Source organism: Lipotes vexillifer, unplaced genomic scaffold (genome assembly GCF_000442215.2).
Source record: "Lipotes vexillifer unplaced genomic scaffold, Lipotes_vexillifer_v1.1 scaffold474, whole genome shotgun sequence".
In the NCBI taxonomy this organism is placed as follows: Eukaryota; Metazoa; Chordata; class Mammalia; order Artiodactyla; family Lipotidae; genus Lipotes; species Lipotes vexillifer.
Window position 1 is genome coordinate 2,187,873 of NW_006772385.1, and position 12,148 is coordinate 2,200,020.

At 39.8% G+C, this 12,148-nt stretch overlaps 1 protein-coding gene across 1 annotated transcript in view; it reads left to right on the forward strand.

Annotated features, from left to right (window-relative positions):
- ABCB1 (ATP binding cassette subfamily B member 1) overlaps positions 1-12,148 on the forward strand; it is a 117,356-nt gene that overhangs the window by 80,323 nt on the left and 24,885 nt on the right. Inside the window, exons 19-20 of the mRNA XM_007447479.1 lie at positions 602-685; positions 7,130-7,333. Coding sequence (XP_007447541.1) covers positions 602-685; positions 7,130-7,333 — 288 coding nt within the window. The remainder of the gene's footprint in view (positions 1-601; positions 686-7,129; positions 7,334-12,148) is intronic.

Sequence of the window (12,148 nt, forward strand, 5' to 3'; positions counted from 1 at the left end):
AAAAAAAAAAAAAAAAGACTGGGGGCAGCCTTACAGCTTTCTTGCTTGTATGTGAACAGATCAAATATGCCTTTTCCTTGGGGCCTTTGCACATGCTGTTTCTTCCTTGTCTCAGATATTCTCATCCTTCTCTTCATTCAAGTCTCTGCTCAAATGTCACCTGAGAGAGGACTTCTCTCTCCCCTTCCCAATCTATAAAATAGTGCCTTCCCTCACTTTTTTTTCCTTCTTACCCCAGTCTCTTTTTCTTCCTATCATTTATTATCACCTGGCATGGTATATATTTATCTGTGGTTCCCATCACTAGAATCTGGGCCTCATGAAATCAGCGACTTTGTCTTTTTTGTTCACTGTTGAATAGATCCAACACTTAGAAATTATGTTTGCAACAAAGTAGGCACTCAAAAAGTTTCTTTGACAAATGAAATGGTCTATTTATGACTTTGTCTCTTAAGTCCCTTTCTTGTCTATTCAGTATCAAATCCTGAATGCTTAATGTAGGAGGATAAGTGATACATAAAGCTGACCCTGTCACTGCCCTCCGAGCTGAGGGTCTCAAACATCGGGCTTTAAGATAACGAAATCATTTTCTGTGTCACAGGATGTGAGCTGGTTTGACGACCCTAAAAACACCACGGGAGCCTTGACGACCAGGCTTGCCAATGACGCTGCTCAAGTTCAAGGGGTACTGACTGCCTCCTTTCTGCTGTGATTGTTCTAATGGGCCATTTTGAATTTCAGTGTGAAACTAATTTTCTCCCTACAGTTAATTCTCATCATCATTAAGAAAATGTTCAAACTTTAACCTATGCAATACATCATGTGCCTTATGGCAAAAAATGTTAACTATTTAAATATCATGTACTGTATAGTGTATAGATAACTTATAAACTTTGTTTTGTTATTTGCCATCTTATTTGTGCTATTAACAAAATACATGTGGAAGGATAATTACTTTGAAAAGCAAGTATTTATCATCATATCATGAGGGTTCAGTCTGTGTTAATGCTTTGCTAATCCCCAGAAAATTATAATAGCTACTGAAAAAAAGAATGTGTGTAGTTGCTGTACGAAAGTTAAGGGGCACTAAAGTTCAGAGGGGAGCAAAGAAAATCTTAAAAAGGTTGAAAGAATGGATGAATGGATAAAGAAGATGTGGCACATATATACAAAGGAATATTACTCAGCCATAAAAAGGAACAAAATTGAGTTATTTGTAGTGAGGTGGATGGACCTAGAGTCTGCCATACAGATTTGAAATAAGTCAGAAAGAGAAAAACAAATACCATATGCTAATGCATATATATGAAATTTTAAAAAGCGGTACTGATGAACCTAGTGGCAGGGCAGGCATAAAGACGCAGACGTAGAGAATGGACTTGAAGGCCCGGGGGTTGGGGAGGGGGAACGGTAAGCTGGGACGAAGTGAGAGAGTGGCATGGACATATATACACAACCAAATGTAAAATAGATAGCTAGTGGGAAGCTGCTGCATAGCACAGTGAGATCAGCTCGGTGCTTTGTGTCCACCTAGAGAGGTGAGATAGGGAGGGTGGGAGGGAGATGCAAGAGGGAGGAGATATGGGGATGTATGTATATGTATAGCTGATTCATTTTGTTGCACAGCAGGAACTAACACAACATTATAAAGCATTTATACTCCAATAAAGATGTGGGAAAAAAAAAGATTGAAAGAAATGAAAAGAGCATGAAAAAATTGAAACAAGGGTAGAAGGAACAACTCGCTCAGACTATAAAACTTAAATTCTGCTACTATGTGAATCTCTTTAAGGGATATAACTAGAGACTATTGAACTAGCAGATTTTGATTTGTGGATAAAGTGACACCTTCTCCTTTAACTACAACTGTTTATGACAAAAATCTACCGGATGATGTGGAATTTGGGGGGAAAAAAGCATCTGATCTCTGCCGTGTCTTTCCCTCCGTTGAACCTTAGCAATCTTTAGCTTTTAATCTTTCTGTAAGAGTACTATGATTACATTTCTTATAACTAATATATGGGGCTTCTGTAAAAAATAAATTAGGTTATGAATGTGGAAGCAGATACAGTTATAAAATCTCAATATAAACCTTGAGCATGGTTGCTTTAATACTTAAAGCAAACAAATCAACAGAAACTGAGGTTTAGCTCAAGCTGTGCAGAATCTAACAGAACAGAACGTACACTGCCTGAAATAACTTGGAACTTCCTAAAAGAGACAACAGCCATGGCCTTCCTGAGCCCTTATGGGATGTCAGATTGTCATAAGAGCTCTGGAAGAAAATAGCAGCAGGATATGGTGGTAGGGGCTTGCTGGTTGTCAGGGAAGGAAGGCCGCAATCTCGATGATGCAGCAACATATTCAAGAGGCATGAAGAGGGAAAGATGCCGGCCCTATAGATGTCTAGGGTGGCACATTCTGAACAGAAGGATCAGCAAGTGCAAAGGCCCTGAGGTTGGAGCATTTATTTCTACAACTGTTCCCAAAACAGCAAGGAGGATAGTGTGGCTGAAATAAAATGAGTGAAAGGGAAAGTCATATAAGAGTTGAGATCAGCATCATATCTGAAATTATATGAGAAACCATTGTAGGGTTTTGAATATAGGAGGGACATGATCTGAAATTTTTAAAGGCTGCTGTATGAATAGGCTGAAGGGGTCAGGGAGAGGCCAGGAGTCTAGTGCAATCATCCAGGGGGAGGGAAGATAGTGTTTTAGACTAGGAGAGTCATAGTGAAAGTGATAACAAGAAATCAGATTCTGGATATAGTTTGAAGGTACAGCCAACGGAATTTGTTGGCCAGCTGAATGTGGTATGAGATATTAGAGAAAAGGGATTTAAAGATGACTCCAGAATTTTGGACCTGCACAACTGAAGAAATGAAGTTGCTTTTTCATGAAACTGGGGAGCCTGTTGAAAGAGTTGTGTCTGGGACATGTTGAGTTTGAGATGCCCACAGTAGGCATCCAGGCGGAGATGTCCAGACAGCAGATGGATTTGCAAGTCTGGAGGTTAGCAGAGAAGTCTGGTCTGGAAAAACACATTTGGAGATTTTTCAGCACATGGGTGGCTTTTAAAGCCATGAGGCAGGAGGAGATAGCCAAGGAAGCGTGGGAGGATAGAGAAGATGGCAAGGTCTGGGCCCTGAGCTCAGGGCTATGAGATGACCCAGCAAAGAAGAGCAAGCATAAGTGGCCAGTGAGGGAGAAGGGCAGTGTCCAAGAACAACATGGAGAAAGCATTTTAAGGAGGGAGCAGTCTAGGATCTCAAATACTGCTGATAAGCTTGTAAGACGAGCAAACATTGTACAGTGCTGTAGCCACCCAGAGGTGCTTATGGTTCGAACAAGAACTGTTTCAGGGGTGTGATGGGAGCAAAAGCCTGATGGGAATGGGTTTATGTGGAAGATGGAAAGAGGATTAGGACACAGTTGGACAAATCATTACAGGATTTTCTGGTAAATGGGTTGGTAGGTGGAGGAGGACGTAAAGTATTACTTTTATTTTTTATTTAAATTAGCATGAGAATCAACAAGCTTGGGGTTAATCCATTCGGCTAGCTCCCTGGAAGAGCCTTTCCTGGGGATGGTGATCACCGGGGACACATTGAGTCCTGAAATTTCCTCAATCCTGAATTCCCTAGCTAAACTTTGCTGCCATAACTTTAGTATCCCTTTCACATAGACCTTGTCGTGTGCGCTCATGTGCTTTCACCGACACACACGTCCCACATCCCATTTAGCACAGGGGGACACGTCCTGGAGGAAACACACTAATTCGGCCCCTAGCAGCCAAACCCTGAGCAGATGCTGTCTGGACACTGTGCACTGGCAGTCAGGCCTTCATAATTCCTCTAAGTCATGTCTTTCCTGAGTTTGTAGAGTTAGTGCTCAGTCCTTCCCCTCTGCAGTGTTGTTTGTGAGGCCCTCGGCCACATCCAGGGACTCCATTCTGCTTAATTGCCTATCAGGGTCAGGTGTCTGCTTCTCGCTTGTTTCCTCAAACTCCCACTTTCATGGCCCCGGTAGCACAGACGACACCTGCACACCTTGTATGAGCCAGGCACTCTGAGTCAGAACTGTTCTCCAGAATGTAAAAGTGGCTAAAAAAGAGAGACCAAGGAAGGAGAGGCAATCATATTGGGGAGCATCATTGGAACCAGGAAAGCCCAATATAGCTGTTATCACAAATTGGCTGAGAGAGGACAGGTGAATCCCCTTTATGGCACCAGCTGACCTGTTTATGATAGTGGATGCATGTGTGTATGTATATACATTTATACACATATATCCACACATATATATACATACACACGTGTGTGTGTATCTATTTTGTACTAGTGTAATTTTTATATATATAAATACCTAAGCCAAGCAGTCCTGTCAAAGATCATTGCCACGTAAAACAGGGTGAGCTCCAGTCTGTGTGTATATAGTTAGTGATGATGTTTATCTAAGTTAAATTTTTCTCATATTTCACCATCAATGAAACATTTTCTCCGATGTATTTTTGAGCAAGTAGTTTAATTCTGCTAACCATAAATCAGAAGAAAATATATTTCAATATTTTGCTTATGAAATCGTGGGCTTTTAAATTTAATTTTCCTGTAAGGATTAGAATTCTGAGAAAAAACAAATGAGAGCCATATGGAAGTCAAAAGCAACTATGTATTAAAAAAATTTTTTTTTCTCCCTGGGAGAAGGTATTTGAGGGAAAGATGAAGTTAAATGTTCTTAATTTCAAAAGGAGTTTCAGGAAATAGGCTTTTTTTTTTTCCCAGTGAGCACACATGTATTAAAATTGGACTTCAACCATACGATGGTGCTTTGAGGAGGAAATAAATAGCCAGAGAGGGGGAAACAGGGAGAGATGGGGTGAAAAATGAGTGGGAGAGCAAGTGTTACAAATATGTGATAGCACAGTGGGTTAAAGACACTGTGAGGAGAGTCTTAGTGGGTTTCAGGTATTACAGCATTTTGTCTTACCTTGCTTCACTCTTGGACTCTGGTTTTGGAGTATTACCTACTCTCATTCTTACTTTCAAAATGAAAATGACTTGGCTACTACTAATAATCCATGCTGTCCCATGGAGCGTTCTAGAGACACCTTCTCTGTGTGAGGAATAGATGATGGGACAGTGAGTGTCAGGCTTTAAGTATTGGTAACCAGTGCAATCAGTGTCCCTGGAAGCATTAAATCACATTAAGCCAAGGGGCTTACTTTCCCTCCAGCTTAAGGTTCTAGGTCTTTTAGATCATCTTTCATGTACACTAAAGAAGAATTTGTCATCTATGATACATTTTACTTATTTCTGTGGCCTTGGCTACCATCCACAGCTGAACATTTATATCTGTGAAACCTTAGGTATCGGGGTAATTCGTCTGCCGTGAACTTGGGGGATGTTCTGAATGCTCTCAGTCAGGTGCTGTGGGAAATGAATTCTGAGTAGGACTTGTACATACTGAGCACAGGAACAGTCTCGATGATCCCTGTGCCACAGACTTACTCCAGGTTGGAATCTTTAACTGAGATTGAAAATGTGCAAATACAGAGAGCTGGCTTTGAAGGCCACTCTACTCTTTGACTTACACCAAGTTTGGCTAAGCATCCCTTTATGATAAGCTCAGTGACTGCATCAAACAAAAATAAACGCCCTGTTATTTATGCTGTTTCTTTCAGCCCTGGTGCAGTTCCCTGGTATAGAATTTAATGTGTAGAGTTACTGGTAGTTTATTTTAACAGCACTTTCCCGTAATTACTGGTTTGGTGTTTATATCAACATAGGTGTTGAATGATTTCAGAGGGTCGATATTGAGACACGGGGCTTGTAAAGAATTCTGTCCTAAAAGTTCAGAGCTGACAGAAGCTTTAGGTATTAATCAATGTACCTGCTCATTTTGGGGTTGGAAAGAATTTGCCCAAAGTCACAGAGGTGGCAGTGACCTTTCTAGACTGTAGTCCATCATAATCTTTCCCTGAGACTGGCCTCCCTCAGGCAGAGGACATTTGTGGGGTGGAAAAAATATGGGCCACTTCCAAAAAAGCAGATCCGGGGGCCAGTGCGGGAATTTGGAAAGGCTTGAGGGCATGGGGTGTTTCCAGGGTAAAGGAGAGAAGTATAGAGTAGTGGAGTGAATTGACTTTATGTTTTGACTTCTGGCTTTTGAGTTGGAAATAACTGCATGCTCCTGAAAATCATGCTTCAGGCTCCCTCTGGCGTATAAGCTGAAGGTTCTGATGCCTGCTTAATATTCTAAATTTAAATTCCATAACTTTCAGCGCTGTGGGTTTTTTTGTTTTGTTTTGTTTTTTTGCGGTACGCGGGCCTCTCATCGTTGTGGCCTCTCCCGCTGCGGAGCAGAGGCTCCAGATGCGCAGGCTCAGCGGCCATGGCTCACGGGCCCAGCCCCTCCGCGGCATGTGGGATCTTCCCAGACCGGGGCATGAACCCGCATCCGCTGCATCGGCAGGCAGACTCTCAACCACTGCGCCACCAGGGAAGCCCAGCTCTGTGTATTTTTTCTAAACACTATAAGCATCTGAAATAGGCCAAGAGATGTTGGGTTGGCCAAAAAAGTTCATTCAGTTAGTGAATACATTGTTCAATAAAGTTCTTCGTGAAAATGAAAAATATTTTTTATTTTTACTTAAAGCTGAACGAACTTTTTAGCCAACCCAGTGTTTGTATACCCTCAATGACAAATACTAGGCTTAAGTTATAGGTAGTTATGTATCTGTCTAACACTGGAAATTTCCAATAGTCCCAGTTGAATATAACTGTCACTGTTTTATCCTGCTAATTTGCAGAGCTTGCATTAGTGATCATGGTGTCATTGTTCAATGAAAATTTTCTTGGTATTAAAAAAATCAGATGAGAGAGAAATATGTAATTGAACTCTGAATTATTGATCTACTTTTAGTATGTATTCTGAAGTTGTGGAGATCCTCATTTTAGAAACCAAATAGACTTACAAGTAAACCTTTACTTTTTATTTCATAACAGAGGAGATGAGATTTTCACGAAGCTGAATTATTATAATCCTTAAAAAAATATATAAGCATGGATTTTAAAGATCATATGACAATGTCTCTCTGACAGTGTTTTGTTTGTTTGTTTGTTTTGCAGGCTATAGGTTCCAGGCTTGCTGTAATTACCCAGAATATAGCAAATCTTGGGACAGGCATTATTATATCCTTAATCTATGGCTGGCAGTTAACACTTTTACTGTTAGCAATTGTACCCATCATTGCAGTAGCAGGAGTTATTGAAATGAAAATGCTGTCTGGACAAGCACTGAAAGATAAGAAAGAACTAGAAGGTGCCGGGAAGGTGAGTCAGACGGAGTATAATCGCTGACCTAAGTAGAGTAAAATATTCTAATAAGTGTCGTTCTGTTCTAATCAGTACTTCCTGAGCTCCAAGAATGTTTTTATAACCATTCCTCAGAGAGGTCTTATTTGACGCTTGTTCAGCGGTTGAAAACTGAAGAAAAGTAGCAAAACAAATTCTTAGACCCACAGACTGACAACTAATTTTGTCAGGCTTTTCTAGTTTCAGGCGATTATCTTCACACGCCTCCCTCCCTCTTTCTCTGGAGCAAGCAGAAATCCATTGCTTTATTGAGGAAGGGAGCCCCATTTAATTACATATGAGGGGGAGAGATTAAAAACGGAAAAGTCTTAAAGGTATTTGTTCTATCTGGCTTAAAATATTATCATTCTTTCCCTTTCATACACCTCCTCCCTTCATGTTATTTCTGTTTACCCTTACCCTAATACTTTTTTTTTTTGAGTGGCGGTGTTGCATACTTGTCTGTTTGTTGTTGTTGTTGATTTGCATTTTGCATCTCCCTTTATTTTTTAAAGAATTTTTACTTTACAGTGGCGTATAGTTGATTAACAATGTTGTGTCAGTTTCAGGTGTACCGCAAAGTGATTCAGTTATACACGTACACGTATCTTTTCTTTCTCAGGTTCTTGTCCCATTTAGGTTATTACAGAGTATTGAGCAGAGTTGTTGTTTTGAACAAATGTTTATATGGCAATTGCTTTACTTCTCAGGGTGACCCTGTGAGATAGGTTCTATTATAGCTCCTTTTTCAGGTGAGGCTGAGGCACAGGCAGGTAATGCCACCAATGCCTTAGAGCTCGCGAGTTTAAGTTTCAGAGCCAGGATTCAAACCCAGACAGTCGTGCTCCCAAGTTGTGCCTCTGTTAAGAAATGAAGAGGTCTGCAGATGGCGGAACATAATCTGATATCATGTGATCTGTATCATTGTAGAAATGAGTGGTCAGAGCACCCCCAAAACTGGGGCTACCATCTAGGATAGGGATACATCTATCAGTGGACCCTTCAAGGTTCCCAAGAGTCAGGGCAGGGATCCAGGCTGATCCAGTGGCCCAGGTGTCTGAGGTACTTTGCCTCTGGACCAGGCAGCTCACGAATAGGAGGATGGAGGGGTCCTGGAGGTTGGTTATTACCACTCATACTTTGTCCTCCACCTCCCTGCCATCTCCTCAGACTTTTTACCCTGTGTCTTTGGGATTCCTTCAGGAAACTCCTCTGGACCAGCTTTAGTGCTTCTCAGTGATTGCCAGTGAGGGAAAGACCTCACGTGAAGTTTCCCTTCAGGCCGTCAGAGCCCCGGTCCTTAGGTTCAGTGGGATGGTGCCGGCCCGCAGGTGTCTGGAGTCCATCCTGTGACTAGTCACTTGATTTAATCCTGTACTTTGTTGGTTTCTCCCCTATGGTGTTGACTCTTCCTCTGATGAGAAGGTGGAAAAAATGTGTATATGAAGAAAGTGCATTACTCTTTTATTGTGTCTTTGTTTACTGAGATGTTCAAAATGTCCCAGAAGAGTCTTAGGTTGTTCGTAGGAAGATGATGACCGATCGGAAGCTAGTTCACTGCAAACCACAGGTTGGCACCTTCGAAGTGGTGCATCAGGTTTAAGACCCTGGGAGTTCTGTCAGAGGGGACGGGGGAAGGGGTGCAGACGGAAATAGATACATGTGAGTATGGCAGGTTTTCTGGGTAAAGGTTGGGGGTGAGGTGAACGTTCTGCCCCATTGGTGGTTCATGAGAGAGGAAACAGCAGGTAGGGAACGTGGTGGCTGCTGTAGCAGCCGGTCCATGAAATAGTAAAAATCAACTCCCACCTGATCACCATTCTCAGGTTACCATTTATTGCCTGTTTATTGTATACCAGACATCATGCTAAGAGCTCTACATGCATTACCTCATTTGACACTCTCAATAACCCTTTTGAATTTTCCCTGTTAGGTAATAAAACCCAGGGTTCAGAGAAGTCACACAGCAGCAGCCTAACTGATCTGTCTGCTTTCTATGTTCCTCTTACAGAAGGCAAACTCCTCTCTTACAAACACAAACAAAATCATGCTAACCTTTAACTCCTCCAGTGGCTTTTTTTGTTTTCACACACACACACTGTATTTTATTTTCACAAGAGATAAATAAACTGACACCAAGCATTGTAAATGGATGAACACAACAAAAGCAACAATGATTGCAATTACCAAACACGAAACACTCTCATACTATGTCATAATATTGACATTCAGTGCAGTCATCCTCCACGGTAACAGCTCCTTTACTTTGCAGTGAAAATTGATTTGTATATTTTTTGCCTCTGAGTCCTTGTGGGATTTTTTTTTTAATTCAAACAGAAAGTCATAAAAATTATAATCATCCTCATCAGTTCACTCAGCCCCATGTAATTAATTTTTTTTATCTCGATCTTTTGTTAGCACTTTTATGAATTCATCAGTTTTCCATTGGGGTTCTGAAAATGCTTATTCATTCAGTTCAGCAGTATAGTCAGTTACCAGAAACCTGTACTTGTCAGAGGCTTTTCCATGAATTCCTTGAAGATGAAACCCTTTTATAGGAACATTTTTGCAAAAGCATCAGAGTACACCCGGAATTCTCTGTAAATGACAAAAGACTTAAAAATGACCACGGTTAAAGACTTGATGAAAGTTCATAATAATGCACTTGACAAGGAAATTTAGTTATTTCTGAGATATACATTTTAAAATAATAACTAGAATTATGACTTATAACATTATACCAGAACATATAAGATTTTTGGAAATTTCATATAATGTCTGGAACATTTATATTAACATATTTCCATAATAATAACCCAAAGAAAGTTTAGTATTAGTTATTTTTTTTGTTTTGTTTGTTTTTTTTTATACTGCAGGTTCTTATTAGTCATCAGTTTTATCCTCCAGTGGCTTCTGATCACACTTGCAATAAAATCAGCCCTTTATCCTGGGCTGTAAAACTCTGCATGAATCAGCCCCTGATGACTTCTCTGACCCTGTCTTGCACTAATGTTTACCTCACCCACCCAGCTCTGGCCTCATGGGCCTTCTTTCAGTTCCTAGAACACTCCAAGCTGGTTCCCTCTGATCTTCATATCGCAGAATTATTACTCGTCAGAGAGGTCTTTCCTGGCACTTGAATTAATTCCTGATACTTCTCAGCACTTTATTTCTTTCCTATTTCTTTATTGATTAATGGTCTGTCTTCCCTACTAAAATGGGGACCAGGACCGTATCTGTTGGTTTGCCCTTAGAGGGACAGAGCAGGCCCAGGATTCCGGAGCAGGATTATGTGATGTCAGAGCCAGCTGATAACCTCTACATTGCCTATGATCTATGTTCCATCGATTTGTCACATTATTATTGACGAATGAACATTTTTATAGAATAGATGCTTTTTCTTTTTAGAAATAAAAGCTGTAATCAGTTTATTTGAGGGTAGGAAGAGAAGTGTGAGTTTTTTCTAGAAATATATATGTATTTTTTCCTTTCTTAAAAAATTGTTTAGTACATGATGGTTTCTGAGGAAAACTCAGTGCTATTTCCTGTTCTTGAATTACAAGTTCTCTCTCTCGATAGTGGTTACTGAATCTCTATTTAGAAGTCTTGGAGCCCCCCCCACCCCCAAAAAAATAAAAAATAAAAGTCTTGGAGCAAATGAAGCTGCAAGAATGCAGAGTACTAATTAATCCTTTTCCTAATTGCTTCATCGCGTGGCAAGATAAAGACAGTTGTTTAGTGATTATATTGTTGTACTCACTTTTCAAGGTCTGTAACTCATAAGCTCTCTTTTATTGGGCTGTTCACTCTAAAAAGCAATGACATTTACAAACCAGTCACAAACAAAACAGACCTGCCTTAGAAGAATGTGCGCAGAAAATATTTCTTAAAATCATTACATTGAAATTTACAGTAAAGTCTGTTTTTCAGCAGACATTGTTATAGTTTGTTGAATTTTCTTACTGATGCAAAAAACCTCTTTGTTTGAAGCCTTATAATTGAAAATATTTCTACCATGGGTCTGAACAAGGATTGTCTTTGGGGGTTTGACTGGAGGTGAATTTTTTCCTCTAACTTTTTGCTTTCTGCACTTTTAGCATTTTCTAAAAAGTGTATATACTATTTTTATAATATGTAAAGAATTTTATAAAATATTTTGACAAATTGAATCTGGACATTTTCCTGTATTGTTAATAGCTTATGGTAAACATAGTACAATCTTCTAGGCCTGCTGGGTCAGAGTATAATGTTTTTAACTTTATTTTTTAAATATGTTTTTGTTTTGAAGATTATGGTATTAATTTTTTTCTTCTAATATTTTTTGCATTAGTCCTTAAAACCAACAATGTCATATCAAATATCCACTATTATCTTTGAAGTTAGGTATTTGTGTAGGATTCAGTAAAGAATAAGTAAGATTTTGGGTTTGTGATTTTTTTGTGTGTGCTGTAAATCACTCTCATGTAATTGAATGTGTCTGTATTAGAATCAGTTCCGACCAGTGTAGAGGCCAGAGAAAGGAAGAACGTGTTAAACAATAAGGATAATTTCTCCTACTGATTTATAATTTAGACTTACAATTCTAAAAATTATTTCTCTTGGAATTAGAGTTAAGAGGGACTTCAGAGACCCTCTTGTCCATCCTATTCATTTTACAGATGAGGAGAACAAGATAGAAGGGCATTTCAGGGTCTCATGCTGATGCAGGCTGAAATCTCATTTAGTACACTGATGTTTTTCGTATTTTCCATAGCCCTTTTACCCAGACTCCAAAAGGTGGTAAAGGATGTATTT